Here is a 24,353-nt window from a genome sequence, read left to right on the forward strand (position 1 = left end):
CCAGCAGTTTTTATACAATCCTCTGCACCATTTCCTCAGAATTACTGGGAGCTGTGCTTCCTGCTTCCTTTTCCTATAACAGCAGAAAACACCTTCCTCCTGTTTAAGCCCCAGGCATTGTCCTGATCAGGACCCCACTCCTTCTGCCTTCTTAGGGACCTTGGGTGCCTTCTTTGCTGGCTTTCCACTAGGTTATTGGTTCCTGTCAGCATGCTCAAATGCAGACTGTTATCAAAGACAAGGCGTCTAGCTGAACATCCTGTCTCTGCTCTCAGCTTGTACAGCTTGCTTAGTTCCCTTCTTGGACACAAACCTCTTGCCCAGTGCTTACTTACCCCACGTTCCGTTTGCCTCTTTCCTCTGCCCTTCATTCTTCCTATGGCTTTGCACCTTTAAATGTGACTGCCCTTCTGCAGCCATCCCTTCTCCATGACTTGCAGCGAGTTTTTACTTTTTTCATTCATCTCCAAGGGTGTGCCACTTCCCGTGATGCCCAAGCATGGCAGCTGTGCCGTCCTCCTGCCGGCTATTCTTCCTCCTTGGGTTACTGCCACTTCTCTTGCCAATCCAGCCTCGTCCCTCCCCACTCTCTCCCTAAGTTATTTTCTTGATTTGTTAAATTTTGCTTACTTTTACAAAGGATACCCTGTTTCTTTTTATTCTTCAAGACATCATGCATATTCTTTCTCCAGTCTGGAATGTTCTCTGCTGCCCAAATCATCTGTTGGTGATGATTAGATCCCTTTGATCTAATGAAATATCAGTATGCAGGACCTCTTTCCTAGTTAGTGGTCCTGTTGCTATGTAACACCATGATAGCTTACTTCCACATCATAGTCCATCACTGAAGGAAGTCAGGGCAGGAACTCAAACAGGGCAGGAACCTGGAGGCAGGAGCTGATGCAGAGGCCTTGAAGAGGGTGCTCTTTATTGATTTGTTCCCCTTGGGTTGCTCAGCCAGCTTTCATAAAACCCAAGATCACCAGCCTAGGGGTGGCCCCACCCACAATGGGCTGGGCTCTCCCCCACCAATCACTAATGACGAAAATACTTACAGACTTGATGTGATTTTTTGGAGGCATTTTCTTAATTTAGATTCATCACACACACACACACACACACACACACACACACACACACACACACACACACACACATTTTCTTTCTTTCTTTCTTTTTTTTTTTGAGATAGGGTCTCTCTGTCCTGGAACTCACTATGTAGACTAGACTGGCCTTGAACTCACAGAACTCCACCTGCCTCTGCTTCCTAAGTGCTGGGATTAAAGGCATGCACTACCATGCCCTGCCTGTATATACTCTCGGTTTAATGTTTCTTTTTTCTGTAAATGGTAGGGATCCTGTTTTAACTTCGCTAATGGTATTTCCATAGGTGGAAAAGTTAAAGTTACATTTTCAAAAAAGTTACTCATTTTTATTTAATAATTCCTATTCATTTATTTTCAAAGACATTCCTTTGTTAGCAGCAGTTCTTGGATTTACCAAGTGAAGGAATCTTCAAGTTGAGTTGAATTGTCCTGTAGTAACCTTGCTTAAAAGAATGCTTTGCAAAAACCTAGAAGCCTCTGACATTCTGCCCATGAATGCTATGGAGAATAAGAAGGCAAGGGGTTCAGTTTTGCATGAAATGCAGTTTTGTGGAACTTAGATGGGCCACAGAAATATTTATTATGAGGAAATATTCCAGGATAAGTTCTCTTTCACTCTCAGCCAAGAAGCTCCAGTCTTAGCCAGCTGTCTGATGAGGCTAAGAGCATCTCACGCTTTGACTGACGTTTCCTTGTCTGTTCACATTCTGTAATGTAGGCGAGTCAAGCTTGGACAAAGCTGTCATCACAGATTTTGAGAATTGGCTCAGCAGTTAAGAGCACTGACTGCTCTTGCAGAGGACCCCTCTTGGTTCCCAGCACTCACCTGGTGGCTCACAACTGTCTGTGATTCCAGGTTCAGGGGGGTCACTGCTCTCTTCTCACGCTCTAGGGCACCAGGCATATATTTGGTGCAAGTACACACATGCAGGTAACACACTTATACACATAAATAAAAATAAATATGTCTTTAAAGAACAAATCCGTACTCAAACAAGATGCAAAGGTTACACATTCTATTTTTCCCAAGGTATATAGTGTCTGAACTATAGTGGTTTTCTAGATGCATAATAATAAAGAAACTATATATTTAATTCATCTTTGAATTCCCCAGAATCAAAGAGATTTTAGTCATTTATGGAAATTAGGAATTTTTTTTATCTTGTGATTTTTTTTGTAGTTTAGTATAATCCACATTAGTATCTTTAGTTATTTTTAATTTTTGTTTCTTATTAAGGGCTAGAAAATATGAAATATCAAATTACAGGCTTTTTCTTACTTTATGTTTAAAGAAACATAATTTAAAAACATTTATGCTCATACCAAACAGTAATTTATTGCTATCTACAAGATTACTGATTTAACAAAACTTAGTGTACTTATGATGTAATTATGTGAGAAAGAAGTAACATGTTCTTCCTGTCAGCAACAGTGTGTCTGGGATGATGTGGAGTCTCCCTGGACCCTGACTGGGGGACGAGAAGAGCGTCCCTGTCACCTCTATGCAGCCCAGTCTCCCCTAAGAGCAGCATAAAATCGGCCCTGACAGATCAGATTGAGGATCTGGAGTAATCCTCAGGGAAGAGAAAATTCAGGCTTTGTTCGAAGTGACAAAATCGGATTATTTTTCTCAGGGCTTTTGTTCCTTTGCAGTACTTTGAAAGGTTGCTACAAATATGTAGTTGAAATAGAACCACATAAGCAGTAACTAAGTTAATCCACTTCAAAATGTGAGTGCACGTGATTCTAATGCAGTTTTGCATGCTGCTGAAGGATGAGATTTATTTAATGAAATAAATAGGATATTTTCCACTAGATGTTTAATCCAATAAACCTTTCATGTAGTCGTTTGTTTTCCCTCTGTGAAAATATAGTATATAGAAAAAAATGAATGAATGAGCAAGGGGCTGTGTGAAAAGTGAGGCCACCAAAGCATCCTTGGCTGTATGGAGCCAGAAGTAAACAAACGGTGAGGGTAACACAACTTAGGCCTAGTAACCTGCTCATATTCTGAAATAGCAATAGTCGCTAAAGTTGTGATTGACGAAAAAGGATAGTTAAATATCTGCCTCGAAGCCCATCCCATGCGGTGTGACTAGCCTGCCTCTGTGTGATGATTTATTTTTATTACTGCTAATTTACTGTCATACTTTGTTCGTGAAGATTCTCCTGAGGACTTTTGCATTATGAGCTCTCAGTTTTGATCAAAGTACCCCATGAACCTATACAATTTGGGATGTAATTATCTACAGGATCTGCAAAGATAAGTCTGCCTGAGGATTTCCAGTTGATCTTTGATGTTTTTTACATTAATTTCCGAAATGTAAACATTTGTTTTATATGGATGAAGACAAACCATCTGATGTTGCCCTTCATAAATTTCTAATGTATTGTTTTATGCAGGATGTTCTACATGGCTTATTTATGTGGAAAACTTTAATTCCTTAATTATTATTAAGTTAAAATTTTTGTAGATGGCAAGCTTTGTAAGTAAAACAAAAAAAAAATCCTGTTTGAACTACTCATGGAAGTACTAGATTAGCCAGCTCATGCTTAAAATGCTGCTAGCCGTTTATTGGATTTTGGAATTAATGTTTAAGAAATTCCGCACCCTGATTTGTATTTTAAAAATGTGCTGTAAAGTGGTGGTGGTTGTGCAGTCGGCTGTAGTTGCTCACGGACTGGATACAGAGTGGAGTCTCTGGTCCCTGAGGCCTTTTCCTTGGGGTGGAGTTTAGACTGACAGCATCTGTATGTTAACTCTATCATGGGGTTTCAGCATCTCTCTTCCAGAAATGCTATTAACCCACCGTTAATTACCCTTTAAAAAATCATTTGGAATATTCAGTTTTGTTTTTGGCAGAATTAAGTACATGGCCAAAATATTTACTAGTGCTAATTAAAGCCAACAATGCCATCTTTTACCACATTGAAAAAAGGGGGTTGAGAAATGTGGAAGTAAACAACTTGTATGAATATTTATAAAGCTGTTGATTTTTTATACTCTATCTAGAAATTAATACAAATATAAGTCACATTTATTTCTTGAAATAGATTGCAAAATCAAATTTATTTTTAAAAAGCTGTATTAAATTTATGCAGTAGCTTACCGACTACTCAAAAATTACTTTAGAGTTAAATTTGAGCATTTAAATCTGATATAAAGCAAAAATGATTATTGACATCATATATTCTTAATTGAAATTTAAAATGAAATTTTAAGGCAATATGCTTTGGTTTAGTCTCTGAGGCTGTGTTTGGTTATTAGTATACTTACTGCTTTTATATTTTCATTTTCAAGCCAAAACTAGTGTTTTTATAAGTAGTTAAATTGAAAATTTATTGTAGAATGTTAGACTCCAAGGCATGCAAAGAGTTTGCTAGAGGGAATGATTTTTAGTAGCTTAAGTTATGAATTTTATTTCACTATGTTGCTAAGATTATTTAAATCTAAATGTCAAAATATTTAATTTATAAAATACAGAGAAATTAACCTTATAATTGTGTTAAAAATATCAAAATTGATCATTTTAAGAATATTAGCATCTTCCTATGTTTCTTTTAATAATATATGTCAATTGTTTGCAGGTCCTGTGGTATTGTGGAAATTCCCAGAGGACTTTGGAGACCAGGTTGGGAACTTAATTTAAAAACATTTTCAGTTGGTATATTACATTATTACTGTTTACTGCTGATATTGTGTATGAATAGCAGCAATTATTTTTCTCGATAAACTGTGAGAAAGAAAATTGTGGAGACTTTATGGAAGAGTTTTTAAGTGGCCAAGTAGGTGAGTTAAGGCATGCTTATAGTGAGAATCATCGCAGTTGGGCGCTTACGGTCTCAACGTAGTTTATACTTTCATGTATGGGATTTCTATTTGGGAACAATAAAAAACTCCCAGTCATAAAAACTTGATAATATTAATTTTTTATTGGCTGTACTCATTATTTCTGTATACTTAGAAATAAGTATAACTGCTATAAATAAGTGATCAGTAATTCTTGAATCACATTTAGAAGTTGAATTGGGAATATTTCCTTATTTCTAAATAATTTTTATCACTTTATTTTCTTAGAAAGCTAAGACATCCGAAGGAAACTGCAGGATGAATTTCTTGGTTGTCATTTTATAGTTTTCTGTAGTTCCTTAAATATTTACTATGACCAAAAATGAACTAGTTTGGTATGAGTTCATAGGAAAATATTTTAAAATTTATGTTATGGGAATATCAATTTGGGGTTGAATTATAATTTACACTAATTTGTTTTGATGAAATTCCCTGGATACCTAATAAATAAGTTCTGTCTTTTCTCTAAGAAGAAGTGAGCTAATAATAGTCTTCTCACTGTTAAAATGATAACTTTACCAGCTCATATTTTTGGTTTCAGGTGTGATTCCCACAATCTGCAAAAAGTAAATCTCATAAAAGTATATCTTTACAAGTATTCATTCAGAAATAGTATGCATGAATTTGAGTATTGTGAAAGGATAATTTATTTTTGTTTTTTATGGTTTTTCGAGACAGGGTTTCTCTGTGTAGTTTTGGTGCCTGTCCTGGATCTCGCTCTGTAGACCAGGCTGGCCTTGAACTCACAGAGATCCATCTGCCTCTGCCTCCCGAGTGCCGCGATTAAAGGTGTGTGCCACCACCGCCTGGCCTGAAAGGATAATTTTCTAGACAAGAATGCCAACATGAAAGATGGGAAATTGGAAGGTAACTTGAATGAGCCAATTAGATGGGCATGTTAGGTACTGATTATGTCTATTGCCCTTGACCATGACTTCAAAGAAAAGGAGGCTATACATTCTTAAATTGCTGTTAGCCTTTAGTGAACGATGGATTTATACATACCATAAATATCCTTAAGTAAGTCCCTCCAGTGAAGGGGTGACTTTGATGTAAGAAGCTAAGCTGAGTGTGTTCCTAGTCCTGCAATGATTTTGGACTCATTTTACCAGTCTGAAATGCTTGTTTCTTTATCTTCTCAGTTATCTTTTGTCCACTGATCTACAAGCAACCTCTTGTCCCCTTTCAAGTATTACTACATTATTTTTATTTCTCCCTTTAAAACTGTTCCTTAGAATTTTTGGGGCCCTAGAGAGGCCTAACTAGGGGCCTCCATATGAAGATATGTACTTGTCAGTCCATCTGAATAGACTTTAGTGTGATCACCTGTTGCTGGTCTTCTTGGCTAATACCATGCTGTTTGTGAGTTGCGCCAGTCAGCGTTCCTGCATTTAGTCTAAACCAGAAGCAATTCACTGTGTAAGTGACAGTGAACTCCCATAAACCCCAGGAATCCAGTGCACTTCAGTCTTCACAGTCTTCCTTAGGTTTGTCTTTCTGAGTACAGGGTCTCACTGTGTGGCTTGGAACTTGCTTTGTAGACCAGGCTGACCTTGAACTCACAGATCACCCTTCCTCTGCCTCCAGAGTGCTGAGACTAAAGGCATGTGCCACCAACAGAGCATCCTTACAATCTTATAAATATTTTTTAGCATTTATTAATTGTAAAAAATGCTGTTTCTTTATGACATTTCATAATATGTATAGTATGCTTGGATCATCTTCAAGAGTCCCCTGCTATCTTGCTTCCCTCTCCCACTTTTCCTGGCTCTACCTGCAAGCCATGCCCTCCTACTTTCATGTATTATTTCTGTTTTCTTTAACTACTATTGCTAATATGTACATGCATATAAATATGAAAATATTAACCTGCCAAGTCAGTTTAGTGTTGCTCATATGTATGTTTTTACCACTGACCACTTGGGACTGGATAACATATCAGGGGCTCATCCCCAGGGAAGATTGATTTTCTCTCTTAGCAGTCATTAATTGCCTGTAGCTCTTAATCTAGTCGTGGGACTTTATGAGACTTCCCTCATCCACATGGGCATGTTGACTTTATTGTCATGGACCAGGTCTTATTTAGGCTGCTACATTGCTGAGATTTCACTTTAATCTTAAACCCCAGCTTGAAAATTATTTCTTGTACTTTCTTGAACTTCTCCAGCAACCTGCCTGTAATTTCATAGCTTCTTTTATATATCTGAAGGACTACCCTCCCTTCCTCTTTGCCGCTTCCCTCCCTCTCATTTTTTTTCTAGTTTCCATATACCACTGTGGCTGTCATATAATAAAGTGTGAATAAATGTTTGTTTAGTTGAGTGAGTAACATATTAAAGAAAGTTGAATAAACTCATGATATGTTATCTTGACCACACTGGGAAAGACAGGTAACTAATGTTCTAGGAAGTATAGTCCGAGAGCTCTGTGGAAACTTCAGTTTAGAAAGAGTTCAAGGGCTATGCCAAATATAATGGAGTTTCATTAAAGTATGAATGAAAGACGTGGCCTGGTGAGAAGTTTGCAGCTTGAAATTTAGAGCGCTTGCTCATCACTGACTTGTGATGATTTCCTGACCATGGTTCCGCCTCCTCCCTTTCATTTCCCTAGATAAAAGTGCACTTAGAAACCTGTTAGAAAAGGCCACATGCCACAGTAACTGTAATCACGTTAGTAATGTGCCGTTCATTAGCCAATCATGTAGGAAGTGGAAAGTTTAAATTATAATTTCCAGTGTGTCATAGTAAAGGACATATTTTCACGTGTGCATTTCAGCTGTATCCTTTTGGGGCTTTCTTATGTGGAGGCTGCCAGCTAGCTGCCTGGCAGTCAAACTCGACACTTCACACAGCCTTTTATGTTCAACCAAGTGTAGCTGTCGTACTGTGCGGTTCAGAAGGAATGCTTCTTAAACACGTGACCATATAGTTTTATATATTCATTCATTTTTCCCTCCCTGTTTGACTTAAAAGCGATTTGGATAATGCAAAGATTTTCATGATTTAAAACTGAGCAGTATTGATATCTGGGTATTTTGTAGTTTTATTTAGTATGTTAATTATGAAGTTCTAAATTATTTGGCAATAACTTATTTATTCTAGTATTAATAAAATAATTAGAAGCAGTTATGGACTATTAAGAAATTAACTTTTAAAACTTTTTTGGGCTTGGTACTGTCACAAACTGATTTTTGATGTGAAAGGAAATTTTACTCTTATGAGGATGTATGTACATACACAAGTATATTTTTGTACAAACCCATTTCTATGACAAATTGATTAATTTTTGAGAATATCAGGTTTTGTAAAGAGAAGAGGTTAATATGAAAATTATATTTAGATGCTTACTTTGTTTCATATTCCAAACATTTTGTAACTATCTTAGTAACTTTGAAATGAATTCTCTCTTGTCAGTATGCTTTTCGTAGGAACATACAAGGTTATGTTCCTCCTATGTTGCTGTGTATCCAGAAGAGAATCAGATTGTCAACTACTGTTATAAAGATGGGATTTATTTCCTTTGCAGGTACAATGTTGGAAAATTTAATATGAAATATGACCACACTCTTAATTTGCTGTAAGCCTGTTTTATATTTTGACTTGTTGAAATTGAAATTTTCGCCGGGCGGTGGTGGCGTATGCCTTTAGTCCCAGCACTCAGGAGGCAAAGGCATGCGGATCTCTGTGAGTTCGAGGCCAGCCTGGTCTACAGCGCGAGATCCAGGAAAGGCACAAAGCTACACAGAGAAACCCTGTCTCGAAAAAAAAAAACCAAAAAAAAAAAAAAAAAAAAAAAAAAAAGAAATTGAAATTTTCGTTGGCAGCAGTAGGAAACTAGTCAGGTCAAACAATGTTATTTTCTAAACCTTGTTTAATGGATTAGGTGTCCGCTGGCAGTGGAACTAATGTGCTTTCACAAATTTACAGTGAAAAACTATTTAAGAAACATTTGACATTGCATTTGGATATTACAGCGTATATAACATTAATGTTGTATTTGAAGCCCTGTAAAGATGACATAACTGCTCAGCCCAAGGATGGAAAGTTTACTGTAGTGCACTTGTAGAACTAGGATGTTTTTATTTATTCTTACATCAGTGAACTTATTCTATTCTAACTCTCCAAATGATGTACTCCAGCCAGGAAGGCCTGACCCCGCTCCACAGCCTCCAGCAGTAAAGTCGTCTGTGATGCTGCTGAAATAAATACAGGTCTTTACAGACACTTTTTTACAGGGAAAAGTAAAGTTGGGCTTTAGTTCTACAGAGTGTTTGAGAGGAGCAGAGTGGACAAAGGACTTTTCCACAGTGACATAATCTAGTCTGATGCATCTTCTGAAGCAGCTCTCCCAAACAGACTGAGCAGTGTGGAGTCTTGGATGGAGGGTTTGTTACTCTGGCAGGTCAGAACTCCACATCTAAGTTTATTTTCACTTTAAAAAAAGAGGTTGAAGTTGGTTGACTATAAAGCAAAAGATGGGAACTTATCTAGCTGTTGCTTGATGGAAAGAATGCCTCTTAAAATTGCTATAAAGCTGTTGGTTCACACGGACTATGCTATGTTGAATCAGGCTTGCTCACATCTGCATGCTGCTTTAAAAGTGAGTCTTAAAAAATTCTTTAGGTTTAAGTTGAAGGGTGCTTGTGACGAGCAGAATGAGTACTCACTAACTGACTTTCCCCTTCTGTAGTTAGTGAGTATTCGCTCCTTTCTCAACACATCCTTAGTAGATAACTTTTAAAAGAAGTATTGTAGGTTGCTCCTCAGTATTTAAAGTTTTTGCCTGAAATACAGTTCTGGAGGACAAGTGGTATGAAGACATTTCACTTTTAAAAAATTTAATTTAAAAAATACTCTATGGCAGCTAAAAATACTGAACTTGGTCAACATATGGTACTGGCTAGCCTCTGCCTGCCTGCTCTTTTGTTATCTTGTTATTGTTGTCGGGCTTAAAGACAGTTGTAAGCCATAGTTGGGGTGTGGGGGTTAGTCCACCCTGGGGAGAAGAGGAGGAAACTGCGGTGTGGATTATGGAAATATGTATTGATCTAAAAAGAAACCTCTTTTTAAAGAAAGGGGCTCACTCAAAGGAAAGCTCAGAGAAACCAATGAAAAGATGATGGAATATGATGTAAAAATGATGACTTGAAATCTTTCTTTCATTCCCAGCTGCTGTATTTTGGAGAAAAGAAGTTCATTTGTATATTAAGGGAGAACTAAAAGAGCCAGATGAATAGCAATATTTATTAGGTATATTTTCATGTTGATTCAGATTAGTTATGTGCATTTTAATAGATTTTACATATGCTAGACATTTTAAATCTTGAAAAGTATAATGTTAGGATGTTCAGTATAAATACTTAAAGGAGAACACTAATTTTGGCCCTTTTTATATATTTTCAAAAATCAGCTTCCTGGTTTTTATATATTTTCTTTAATGGATTATACTAGGGAATATTTTATTTAAAGTATAAATTATTTTCTGTTTCCTTTAAACAGTTATCCAAATATTATACAGTTTGATGTTTCTTCCATTGTATTTTAGCCATAATGATTATAGCTTATTTTGATTTGTACTGATTGATAACATACATTTTTATCTTAAACCTTTTTGCCTAGGATAAAACAATAATGAAGTGTAGCAGTCATTTTTGCAAAACATAGACATAGGGATTCATGCAGCTTTAGTTAGTTTTTGATACACTTCTGCACAAAGAAAATCAAGCTTGTGAAGTCTGAAACTAAATACTAGTGGAGAGTTAGCATTCAAGTGTAGAAAGGAGGCATCTGGGAAGAAGACCACAGCTCCAAAGCCAGAGTTTCTCGTTTGGCTATGCTAGGTATTCTAGTGTGGGTTTCTTCCAAGTAGTTAGGAGGGTCTAACTGTGTGCTTCAGGCAAGGTGGTGTTACAGAATTCACTCGTGCAAGTGAATCTGGGAGGTAAGGTTTAAGGACAAGGGTATCTGCTTAGAGACGTCTGCTTCTACAGACCTCATGCTATTTCTGTGACTCCATAATGAGAAAGTTAGATAACCTTATGTGCTATGGCTCTTTCTAGCTATTTTGTTCTGTAAGAGATGGGTTATATATAACTTCCTCTTTTACATTTTTATAGACTCCTGCTGGCCATTTAGGACCATTTAATTATAAATTGCAAGAATTTAAAAAGCTCTTTTTTTTTAGTTCTTCAAGTTAACTCAAGGGAATAAAAAACTTCGACTAGGTTATTGATCGGCTAGGGAATAAGAAGGGAGAAAAATCATGTCATACAGCCCCAAGTTTTGAGATTTAGGGCATGGAAGAAGTAACAAGAACCTAAAGCACAGGGCTGGTTTAAAGAACTGTCAGAAAGTTGGTGTTTAATTTGTAAACCTGGTGTTGAGGATGCACAGGTAATTAAGCCAGATGATGAAAACTTTGTGCCTATGCTTCCTGCTCTTGGTGTATAAGAAAGAAGTAAATAATGAGAAAGGGCATTTAAGTAAGGTATTTCCACATGCTCATCTATGTGCTAGGAAGGTATCTTAAGGTGAGGAACTTGAGACATGGTGATTTCCTTGAAGGCCACTGTACTTGTTTGAGCTGCACTAAGGACGATCGATAGATAAGGTGAAGGGTGTATCTGCAGTTTTCTCTAGCATCTTTGTTGTCTAGGAATAAGTACTTGAGATCTACCTACTGTATGGCAATTCCACGTATTGTGAGCCGTGAGCAAAATGAATAGTAGGTCTCTGGAACTTACTCAGCTCGTAAACTGAACATTATACTATCTCTGGTGAGCACCGTTCTACTTTCTGCTTTGGTGAGTTTTGCTATTTCAGATACTTCATTTATTTTTCTGAAAGATGTTTATTTCACTTAGCATGATTGTCCTCAAAGTTAATCTATGATCTTACATATGGCAGGGAAAACTTAGAATAAGAATCATATTATTGACTGAGGTGAAGTCTCCAGTACTGACCAGGTCTAGGAACAGCATAGATAGATACTGGGAAGGACCACAGTGGGCTGGAGCCAACATTCACAATCTGACCCATGAAGATGGGACCAGCTTATATGTGTCAACCCATAGCATTCACTAACATACTGCTGAAGAATCACCAAAGAATCCTGAAGGATTCCCAGTGTCTGTGACACAACCTCACAAAGGAATGCCCAGCTGTGTGACAGACATCTGTAAACCCCAGAAAGGAATCCCTGAAGACTAGAGTCAGGAATTGGCAGGCAAGCTGGACGCCGTTAGTCCTCTATGCCCTTATCCAGCCCTCTCTTCACTTTTGACTTTTATTTACTACCCAATTAGAGAGAGTCTCATATATGTATACAATGACAATGAAGTACAAACAATAGGTAATCCCTCTCTCCAACCTTCTCATATCCCCTGTAGCATGCCCCACTCTAACTCCATGGTTTTTGTTTGTTTTGTTTTGTTTTTGGCTAGCTCACTAAGTTGCGTTGAGCTGCCATTTGTGTATGTGTGTGAGGCCATCCACTGGAGCCTGGGAAACCTACTGGTCAGTGGTCGCATCCTTCTTCCCCCAGTAACTGTCTATTGCCAATAGCTTCTCAGTAAGGCATGGGGCCCGGGATAATCACAGCTGCTGTGAATTCATGAGATGATGGCATGTCATGTCCAGAAGACAGCATTTCATAGCATTTCTTCCCATCCTCTGGCTCTTACATTCTTTCTGCCTCCTTTTCCACAATGTTCGCTGAGCTTTGTGTGTGTGTGTGTGTGTGTGTGTGTGTGTGTGTGTGTGTGTGTGTGTGTGTGTACAGCTGTCCCATTTAGGGCTGAGCACTCAGTCTCATGCTCAGAACTTTGATCATTAACTTCTGCCTACTACAAAAAGAAGCTCTTTAGAAAAGGTTGAGAACAACCCTACTCTGTGAATATAAATATTTAGAAGGCAATTTGACAGCATGACTATTTAACAAAATTGAAATAGCAGCTTCTACTCTTGGGCCTCTGACCTTTCCAGCCATAAGCTGTTTTTGATGAGGATTATAGTACCAGCCATGAAATTCCCTCCTGTGGAACAGGCCTCAGATCCAGTCAGAAAGCAGTTGATTACCCTATAACAGTAGTAGTTTTGTTTCAGTGAGTGCATCTTACCAGGCAGGTCAGTATTCCACCATACAGGTCCAGTCCTTGGTAAGACCTTGGATGTGTTTTCTCTTCCACAGGATGCATAGCACTTTCTGGTATTATGAAAGCAGGAAACAGACAGGTTCCTGGTCTGCTTCAGCTTGATTTCTCTATGTCCTGCAGCTGAAGTATGTGGTGTCTTTAACAGCAGGACCTTTCCATGTAGTTATGGTGGGTAACCAAAGGCAATGGCCAAAAACAGTAGTGTTCTGGAGGCTTTTTGGGACTCCCTGATGAAAAACTAGTAGGAAAGTATCCCATGCTTGGCCCTGTGACTTTTGTTTAATAGCCCATGCCTCCTGGAGCACTATTGTTCACTCATGCAAGGTAATTAACTTTGAACCCCCTTTGTTAAAAGTTGTATTTTGCAGCAGCTAACTTATTTTCATAGGTTTTTGTTTTATGTCCTTAGTTTTGGTTGACACACCCACTGTCTCTTCCTCTTGCCCATTCCCATGTAATCCTTTAGCTCACCTCTTTCATTTCATGTACCTTACCACCTCTCCAGTTGTTTAACAGTCCTTTCACTCTGCTTTTAGCCCAAACTGCCCCATGTCCAGTACCGCTCCCCTTCACGTTCCTCCTGCATTTTCTCTCCTCCGAGTACTCTGGAGGCCCGACCACATGTAATTTCTGAGATCAGATGAGCGAGATCAGGGTAGTTTGGCCATAGACTCTGTACCTTTCTCTGTCAACACAGTCCTAATGGCTAGTCTAACTCTGATTTTTTTCCTTTTGCTTCCTACTCATCCGTAGTAACTAATATATTTTTGCATGTTGCATTATTATCAGTGTTCCTTTATTTCATAAATGATTAGCATTAAGTGTGATTAATTTGTGATTATGACTGTGTTTCCATTGATAGTGATTGTTTTTGAAGGCAGTATTCCCTCAGGATAATGCTCACATCCCAACTAGTGTAGCAGAACCAAATGACACCTCAGTCTTACTACAGCCTAGACTCTCTTGAACATTGCCAACATTTCCATTAAATAAGGGTGATATAAAGCAATTTTCCAGTGGCATAACTCTACAAGAACAAGTCTCAGTGCAAATAACAGGAGAAATGTGAAAACTCTAGGAAATACAGCCCTTCCAAAAATTAATAATCCCACAATAATGGCCTCTAATGAGAATGTCAGATGAAATCTCAGGCAAATAATTCAGAAGAAATCAAAGAGAGTGCATGAATCATGGACCCCCCCCCCCCCTCTCTCTCTCACACACACACACACACACACACACACACACACACACACACACACACACCCCTCAGAGAAATCAGAGAAGATACAAAAAATGAATTCTATTCAATAATGAAGAGGTGAATGAAACACGGAAGTCAGTATAGGATATGAAAATGGAATTCCGTAAAGCAATAGAAATGTGGAAGAAAAACCAAACTGAAAAACTGGAAATAGATCAGCAAGGTGAGCACAGAACATTAAAACGTGAAGATGAAGTGGAGAAATTGTAGCATTCAGATAACAACAAAACATAAATTAATAAAGTATGAACTGACTACATTTGATATGTGTCACTATGGAAAGAACAAATCTAAGAGTTAGGAGCTTAGAAAAAGAAATATTTAATGCTAAATAGAGAGAAAACGTTTTGAGTAAAAGCTAGGAGTTAGGAGCTTAGAAAAAGAAATATTTAATGCTAAACAGAGAGAAAACGTTTTGAGTAAAATCATAGCAGAATGTTTCCCAAATATAGGTACAAGGGGCATTTGTAAACAACAAGTAGACAAAACTGGTAAACAACTGCCCACATTGTATTGTAGTTAAAACACTAAGTACACAGAACAAAGAAAGTATATTGAGAGCTTCAAGTACAACTTAGTCATGTGGCAGCAGAAAATCTGAAACCCAAGAAGTCTTGGAATGATGGATTCCAAATTCTAAAAGAAGCTGCTAACCAAGACTACCCCGTCCCCCAAACCCTGTCTGTTACACTTGAAGAATTAATTTTCTGTGATAATAACAAACTGAATTCATGAGTACTAAGGTGAATCTTCAGAAAATACTTGAAGCATTCCTTCAGAATGAAGAGATAAGTACGCTCAGAGGGTAGAGGAAGACTGAAGCATGCTGGAACAGCAGTTAAGCTAACGAGGAAGAGAAAAGCACAGAACACTATAAAGTCAATAGTTTGTCAGACAGTGATATATACCTTTTAATAACCGAACAATAACAGTCTCTACTCCACATTGAAAGGCACAAACTAGCAGATTGGTTGAGAAGACAGGATCTCTCTTTCTGTTGTCTCCAAGAAATGTGTGTCTTCATCAAAGACAGAGGCTGCCTTGGGATGAAAAGTTGGCAAAGCTTATTCCTAGACTCTCAGTGGAAGCAGCATGCAAGTAGGTAGAAATGATTGCTTGCTGACAAAACACTTCCAGCCTAAACAGTCAGATGACATTATTATGGGAGCACTTCATCAAGAGGACATCAGACATTTTTTTTTATTTTAAAAAATTCTTATTTATATTTTGTGAACTTCATATTTGAGTCACTGTCTTTAAATCATTTTCCACCTTCTTCTTTCTCCACCCCTTCCTCCAACTACCTCACAAAGTCATGGCTTCTTTTTCTTTAATATTGTTACAGATATTAATATAAATTTGTAAATACAATCTGCTGAGTCCATTTAGTATGGATCATATGTTAGATTTTAGGGCTGACCACTTGATATTGGACAAATTTGAGGGCTTATCTGTGGGAAAGAGTGAATCTTCCCTTCTCAGAAGTTATGCCTTGCCTATTGCTCTTCATCTAGGGGCAGGGCCTTGTGGGGTTTCCCTCATCCATGTTGGCATGTCCCCTGGTGTTATCATTTTCAGGGCTAGTTTAGGCAACCATTTTGTTGGGATTTTATGGGTTCAGCTTTCCTGTTGTATATAGGAAACAGGTACTCTGGCTCTTACAATTGTTTTATCCTCTATTTTGTGCTGTTCCCTGAGCCTTATGTGTAGAGAATGTGTTGTAGATGTATCATTTGGAGCTGGGCCCCCATAGTTAGTTGTTCTCTGCATTTTGGCCAGTTGTGGCTTTCTATAATAACTTGAGATTCTTCTCCCCCATTTTGCCTGTAATTTGAAGGTTTAGATTTCTTATGATGTCTCTCAATTTCTGCATGTTCCTTTCCTGTGCTTAAAATTTTTTCATATTCTTTGCTTATGTGGTCAAATTCCTCTACTTTATTTCCAAGTCTTGATACTATTTCTTCTACTTGATCCATTCTCCTTGCAGAGTTTCCCCCCGAGTTTTCCAGTTGGGGTATTGATATTTTTTCAATTCTATCTTTATTTTTGGTTGAGTTCTCATCAATATTTCTATCTCCACTGAACTCAGTTTTGAAGTCCTGGATTGTCCTTATCTTATTTAACCACATGTTTGTGTTTTCTTGCTCAATTGTTCACATGCTCAGTGTTGACTTTGGACTGGAGAAATGGGAGTGTGCATCCACGCCGTCCTCACACTCTCTGGCATAGCTCAGATAGCACAGCTTTCACAGCAGCCTGAGCAGATCCAGCTGTTTGCACCAGCATCATGCTTTCTCTCTTGACCCTGAATTGGAATCACTCCTTTCCTCCACTCCAGAGTCAGCACTGAGTGTGTGAAGATTCACCTACCACTTCTCCATACCTGGTCTGAAGTCAATGGGAAACTGAACAAGACAAGGGTGCAGTTAGTTTTCCTTCTTTATGCACCACAGTGCTTGAAGTCTTAGCAAGAGTAAGAAGACAGAGAAGGAAATAAAAGGGATACAAGTATGAAAGGAAGAAGGCAAAGTGTCCTTATATGCAAGTGATTAGCTTCTACATCAGACACCAAAGAGACTACACCAGGAAATCCTGATAAACACTTTCAGCCAAGTAGCAGGACAGAAATAAAGAAAAATCAATTGCCTTCTGCATGCCAATAACAAACATGCTAAGGAAGAGCCCAGGGGCATGTTCCTTTCACAGTGGTTGTGACAGAGAGATAAAATACCTTGTAATATACCTACCCATGAAGTGAAAGACATATAATTAAAACTTTAAAAATACTAGCTGGACTTGATGACACATGCCTTTAATCCCAGCACTTTGGAGATAGTGACAGATGGAGTTCACTGCCAGCCTGATCAACGTAGTGAGACCTTGTCTTAAAACAAAAACAACACCACACTACCACAGCAGCAGCAGCAACAACAAAAACCAACAAAAACCTTTAAAACATCTAAGAAAAAAAATTGAAGAAGATATTAGAAGATGGAAAGAACTTTCGTGCTCTTGACTTGGAAAAGAGCGATATGATGAAAATAGATATCTCAACAGAAGTAATCTATAGATTCAATGCAAACCCATTTTTCACAGAAATAAAACAAATCTTAAATTTATGTGGAAGCACAGAAGACCCCCAGTAGCCAAAACAATCTTAGGAAAACGATGGTGCCGGACAGGCCTCAAGTCACACCACAGAGCCGTGCAGCACAACAGTAGCACTGTCACAAAACCCACAGACCAGTGGGATTCAGTAGAGCGTTCCAATGTCGATTCTCACATCTGTAGCTGCCTGCATTTTACAATGATGCCAGAAACACGCAATGGTTGAAAGACAGCCTCTTCAATAAACGGGAACCTTGGTATTGACACCAAGAGTGAAACTGAAGTCCTGTCCTTGAGTCTGTCCAAAACGAAATCCACATGGATCAAAGATATTAATGTAGGACCTAAAACTCTGAAATGATTGGGGAAAAGGAAAACTGTTTTAAGTTGTAGGTATAAGCCAGGATGTTCTGAAAAGAACTGCAGTTGATCTGCAGTCAAGGGCAGCTGTCAACAAATGGGACCTCATAAAATTAGCATCAGAATTATAGAAAACAACTAAACAGTAAAAGGACAACTCAGTCTGTAACTTGGCTAATGAACTGAGCAGAGTTCACAAGAGACACAAATGGCTAGTAAATACATGAGAATGTTCAACTTTACTCAGTCATTACAAAACCAGAACTCCACTGACTCATCCAACGGTACTCAATAAGGAAACAAACGACAACATATGTTGGTGAGGGTGTGGGGTTAATGGACAGAAGGGAAGCCTTTACACTCTGTTCCTGGGAATGTAATGTCCGTGGCCACTAAGGAAGTCATCATGGAGGCTTTTCAAAAACGTTAAGATAAATCTATTGTATAAAGGCTGGGTATTTACCCAGAGGACTCCAAGGTCACATATCACAGAAACAGTGTGCATGAAATACTACTGCAGCAATATGCATAGTAGCTAAGTTATGGAACCAGCCTAGGTGTGCATCAACAGAGCACTAGATAAAGAAAACATGGTATAGATACACAATGGACTTTTTGTCAGCCATTCAGAAGAATAAGAATGTTCAATTCAGGCTAATAGATTAGACTGGAGCTAAGTGAATATATTAAATGAATAAAGCCAATCTCAGAAAGATAGTTGCATGTTTTTTTTTTCAATTATGGTTTCCAGGTTTTCTATAGACATATATAATATATGTACCTATGTTATCACAAAATGAAACTGTAGGAGAACAAAGCGGACTGATGGGAGAGGGAGAATGAGATCTGGCAGTGGGGTGGCTAAGTTCAAGACACACAATATCTACTTGTGTGAGAAGTTTAAAGATAACCAGAAACATTGCAGGTATTTTATAATAGAACCTTTGACAAAAATCTCCAGATCCTCATTTGTTTTACATATACTTTAATACTTTTAAAAAGCTTCTCTTTTAAATTCATGAGAGGTAATGAATTATACCTTTTATTGCCAGGTACAGCACCCGTCTACTTTTGTGAGTGAGTGTGTTTTGGGTTGTATGTTCGATCAATGTGAAGTGACAGGAGGCAGAGGTGTCACTGTGTATGAGTGACAGGCACACAGTATCTCTTCTCATTTGCTTTCTCTTGCCGTGATAAACACCATGAGTAAAAGCAACTTGTGGAGGAAAGGCTTGATTTTATCTTAATCTTATAGTCCATCATGACCGGACGTCAGGGCAGAAACTCAAGCAGCAACCTGGAGGCAGACACTGAAGCAGAAACCATTCGGGAGTGCTGTTCACTGTGGTTTGCTTGGCTTGGGCTTGCTCTTTTATATAGCATAGTCCAGACCCACCTATGGGCCGGCGGGCGGGGCAGGGGTGGCACTACCTACAGTGGACTCATTCTTCCCATGTCAATCACTAATGGAGAAAACACCCTACAGACTTGCCTACAAGCCAGGCTTATTTAGGCATTTTTCAATTCCTATTCCCTTTTCCAGATGGCCCCAGCTTTGTCAAGTTGACAGAATCTTACTAGCACGTCTCTCTAAAATCATTCTGCACAGCGCTCCTCACTGGCTACATCTGCTTCATGGACGTTCTGAAATCTTCTAGTGATAAAAATTTATTTTGAATTTTTGATAGTGAACTTAATTAGCTTAACTGTCTAAACAATATTAATATGAAAACACACAGATTTAGTGTGTCTTCTCTGACTTGAGGAGGGGTAAAAATGAGTTTAATTTCTTACTAAAAAAAAACAAACCAGAAAAATGTGAAAACCAAGAGGAAAAATATCATATGAGCTCAGTTATCCTACTTATTTTATTTTTCTCTCTTAAGTTTTAAATAGACTCCGTAAGTTTAAAGCACTTCTTACAAGAGATGATGTTTAGACATGCTCCCAGGCTCTCTCTCCTATAGCCTCTCTGGTAGTAAGGTGTGTCCTAATTGCGTCACCAGATACTGCCTGCCTGTCTTCCCTTTGAAGACAGAATGTGGAATGTGGCTGTCAGTTTTCCTGGCAGTTCTCTGAGATGCCCTGCTACATCTTAGGGTACATTGTGGGACTCGAGCTCAGTTCTGTTACCTAAACTGCTGTGACTGAGTAGTGCATGATTTTTTTTGGTAGAGTTTATTGCTCCCTTATATAAAGTACAGATAGATGGAATGGTTACATGTAATTGTTTATTTACTTAATATATTCAAATGTTGTCTTTAGAAAACTGTGTCCTTTTTGAAAAATTTGAATTAAAATTGCTAAATAGAACTTTTGTTGTTGTAAAAATGATTCTGGAAGTGTTTTTTTCCCCCATAAAATACAATTATGAATATTTGAGAATGACCCTCATATAATACTCTTTAAATGTATATTAAAACTTTAATGTAAATTTATTATTTCTATACTATTATTGTGGAGAGCCTTATGAACATTAGTTTACTAAAATATCTTTATAATTATTTGTGTCAAGATCTTACTTGAAAGCAAATGAATCTGGATTCTGGTTGTTCCTAGCATGTCTGTGGCAAGGCTCATAGAACTGTCTCCCTTCCATGATTAGTTCAGGATGGGTTGCAGCTCTGGACCTAATTAGATGCCACATGGTAGGCTTCTGGAGAGTGGAGATGCTTTCTTCACTGGATACTGGTTATTGCTGCTGTGTCCTTGTGTATGTGCTGAATGCTTATGACTCATTCTATAATCGCATGGAAAGGACAAAAGCCAACATGCTATTAGAGTAGACCAGGAGAGACAATCCCTAATTCCTGGTGGGAGATGTTGAGTTAAATAGTCCCTCACTGAATCTACATCATCTCTTTGCTTAGGAGAGTTCAACTGGTCCTTATTATTATTACTCAGTCTGTTGTTGAACTCTGTTCTAGGATTTCTTATTATAGTGTTAATTGGGAGGAGCAGTGATTACCCACTGGAAACTTTCAAATTGGGTCTTTTGACCCTCAGAGGAGGAGACCCAACCATTCCACAACTCTCCCAGTTGTAGGTATTTCTGTCCCAGATAAAGTCTCAGGAGTGGAGGTTTAGAGGTTAACTGAAAGAGGGTCTTTTCAGTGCAGCTATGGAAAGCAAGATAATGATGAAATTTAATTAATGGTCTTGGTGAATGATTGGTTATATATGAGAGGAGATAATAAAGTTGAAGTCATTGGTGTAGATTAGATTTCCTATGCAGAACAAGAAAGAGGGAAGTATGGCGTTTCAGTAAGCACTTGCATTTGTTCAGGGGGAAGTGCTGGGCAAAGTGGAAGGGGAAGTAGGTTCCAGAAATGATGTGTTTCATCTTCCACTCTTCCCAAAGCAGTTCTGAGACCACGGTCACTGTGGATTTTAGAATATTTAAAGCAGATTTTTTTTCTTAAGTGTTTGTTTCTTCTTAGATGCTGCATGGCAGCTTCCTGGGTTGAGTGGACTGTCCACCTAATACTAGCATTTACTCTTCTCTTTCACAAAGCTGTAGGTCAGTGGTTCTCAAGCTGTGGGTCACGACCCCTTTGGGTCGAATGATCCTTTCACAGGGGTTGCATATCAGATCTTTAAATTACAGTTCATAACAGCAGCAAAATTATAGTTATGAAGTAGCAACAAAAATAATTTTATGGTTGGGGGTCACCACTACATAGGAACTGTATTAAATGGTCATAGCACTAGGAAGGCTGAGGATCACTATTATAGGTGAGCTACATTCTGTGGGATAAACACCCAGTAAAGAAGTTTCCATGAGTTATTTCCAGTCATTAATATGATAGTTAGATGTCCTATTTTGGAACATGTATAAAATATCCATTATTGCCCATTGGTACTTGCTCTGGATAATTTCATATTCTAGTTCATTCATCTTGTTATTTCTGTTTTTATCTTTGACATGTGTTAGCAATTATGATGTTTTTGTGTGAGAGTAACATTTTTATTAGGAATATTCTGAAACTCAAATTTTTCTTGGTTAAGGCAATTTCTGTAGAAATAAAATCCTTTAGTAACACAGGAAACTTAGCTTGTTTGTGGTCAACAGTATGGCAAACTTAACTAACTTGCAAATACATATATGGAAGTAACTGTGTGTGTGTGTGTGTGTGTGTGTGTGTGTGTGTGTGTGTGTGTGTGTGTGTATGTGTGTGTGTGAAAGAGAGAGAGAGAGACAGACAGACAGAGAGACAGAGAGAGAGAGAGAGAGAGGGAAAGAGGGAGACAGACACAGAGAAAGACAGAGAGAATGAGAATATAAAACCTCACACTTATTGCTAATATATGTAGAAGTATAATTTTCATTTATCACTATTATTAAAATGACTCAAGGAACAAAAGCTGTCTGAATGCTTTTTTCCTCTTTTCAGCCCCCTCCCCCTTTAAAGTAACTTTACTTTGCACCTGTAATTAAAGAAGAAACGAAGTCCTCGGAGCTAGGAGGACTTCAGCTATTGATCTTTGTGCACCCTGCTTATCCTGTCAGGGAACAGTCAACGGCATAGCTGCTCTGTCGCTGACAGAAGCTGAGAGGAGGGCTTTCCCCCCTATACTGTTTATACACTTGTCTATAGACCTGCTGGCTGGTTGAATTTTAAAGAGTGAAGAGGTTTAAAGACTTGTCCCCTGAGGGATGCTGCTGCCAGTTGGGAAGCGAGCTGAGGCTGTTTTGCAGAAGTGTGTTGCATGCATGTTGCTTATGGAGAAGAGAGGGTGTTTGTGAAAGATTAAGCAACTAAGTGAGAGGCTTCCTCCTTAATTTGAGCATAAAAATTGATGTGAAATATACAGCTAATTTATATATATTCAGTGGTAGACATTGACTTTGGTTGCTTTTTATTGTTTCTGAATTATGTGGGGAGTTTTGCAAGAGTTCATCTTACTACTCTTTATAGGTGTAGTAAATATGGTAAGTGACTTCACGTTATATGACACAAGGTAACAATTAAGCAGCAGTCAAATGAAAACAACTGCCCTCATTTGAAATAAGCTACATTTTTAGTCATTTATTTCATGTCTAGTGACTTCTTTAATTACAGTTAGCAAGATATTGCAAAGAGTAAGGTAACTTTCTCTAAGCATGGGTCTGTGCTCAAACTTTTAATGGTACACACTCATAAGCAGGCCTGCATACTTGCCCTAAGGCTAGCATGCTTTTTTCCCCTTAATATGATGCTTTTCTTTATGCTTCTGTGAGTCTGTTCTCTTGAAGCTTTCTTAGGTATTGCTGTTGGATTTCTACAGTATTTTATTTTAAACTAATAATTGCCAAATATGTTTTTTTTAAATTAAGAAATTCGCTTAAAAGTACTTAATACTGTATTTCTATAGAAGCTTTATGCATTCGGATCAGTCTGATTTTACTGGTAAAAGGCATTTGTGGAAGTGACTGCTTCGTTAAGATATTTGCTCCTTTGCTTCTTAACAGGCATTGTCTTTAGTTTCTGCTCCTTTATGAGAGCATCTCACTTTAATTTTTATGATATCTGTAATTATAGGTGGGACCTTAGATACAAAGTTAAGTTTTGATGTATTGCTCAGATACATCAAAGTACATTTTTTTCTTATTTTTCCAACTGTCTGACAGTTTGCATTTTTTGGATTTTAATAAATATAATTTCTAAATTTTTAAAAAGATTATTGTCTGTTTTAGTAAAACATTGATTTTTCCTATCTAATTACTTAATATTTTAATATTTAACTATATTATAATAGAGACATATTTTAAAATATGCATTTAAGAGGGCTGTTTGAAATAAATTTAATACCATGTGTTTAAACATGTAAATGTATATTTTAGAATCTGTACAAAGTCTTTTAACTTAAAAAAACCATTTGCATTTGGGACATGCAGAGTTGTTATCCTTCTCAGTAATTCATTCTGCTGCCAACTTCATTCCCTTTTCTCTGCCTGCATTTTAATTGAAACAACATTTATATTTTAGAGCCAGAATCTGTGAAAAGTCCCCGTGGCTAGCCTGTGGTACAAGTAGCAGCAGACACAGCTTGCCCATATGGTGTGGTGCTTCTTGTGAGATCCATCTGGCCTTGTTGAAGGGGATCCCAGCAGGGATGCAAAGGGTGTTAATACCCTTCAGGCCAGGCCTTGCCCTCCCGGGGCTTCCGGGCTTTGTCGGTGCAATCTGCCAAAGCACACACTTAATTCCTTTTTAATAATCAATTATTTTAGTCGGAGAACCCGAGCCTTTGTCTTAAAAATACTTCATCCACCCCTTGAAAATGTCCCAAAGAAAGTTTTAACTGCATTAAAAAAAAAAAAAAAAACATTCTAAAGCATCCTCTTTATTTTGAATTTGCATTTATAGGAAGTACTGCAGAGCGTGCCCAAGTTCTGTTTTCCCTTTGACGTGGAAAGGTACAGTATAAGTTAATAATTAAGATAACTTTATTTTTCTTAGCATACATTTCACAGTGATTAAATATACATTTTAAGAAAATGACATATACCTTCATTTTTTTTTTTCTTCC

At 37.9% G+C, this 24,353-nt stretch overlaps 1 protein-coding gene across 4 annotated transcripts in view; it reads left to right on the top strand.

Moving 5' to 3' along the window:
* Dennd1b (DENN domain containing 1B) overlaps positions 1-24,353 on the top strand; it is a 221,059-nt gene that overhangs the window by 46,508 nt on the left and 150,198 nt on the right. For 3 of the 4 annotated variants that reach the window (XM_052737092.1, XM_052737095.1, XM_052737093.1), the window contains exons 3-4: positions 4,695-4,738; positions 24,191-24,240. In XM_052737092.1, the coding sequence (XP_052593052.1) occupies positions 4,695-4,738; positions 24,191-24,240 (94 nt within the window). The remainder of the gene's footprint in view (positions 1-4,694; positions 4,739-24,190; positions 24,241-24,353) is intronic. The other variant, XM_052737096.1, reaches the window with a different exon arrangement.

Source organism: Peromyscus californicus, unplaced genomic scaffold, assembly GCF_007827085.1.
Source record: "Peromyscus californicus insignis strain IS unplaced genomic scaffold, ASM782708v3 Scaffold_14__1_contigs__length_90479793_seg_2, whole genome shotgun sequence".
NCBI classification, from domain to species: domain Eukaryota; kingdom Metazoa; phylum Chordata; class Mammalia; order Rodentia; family Cricetidae; genus Peromyscus; species Peromyscus californicus.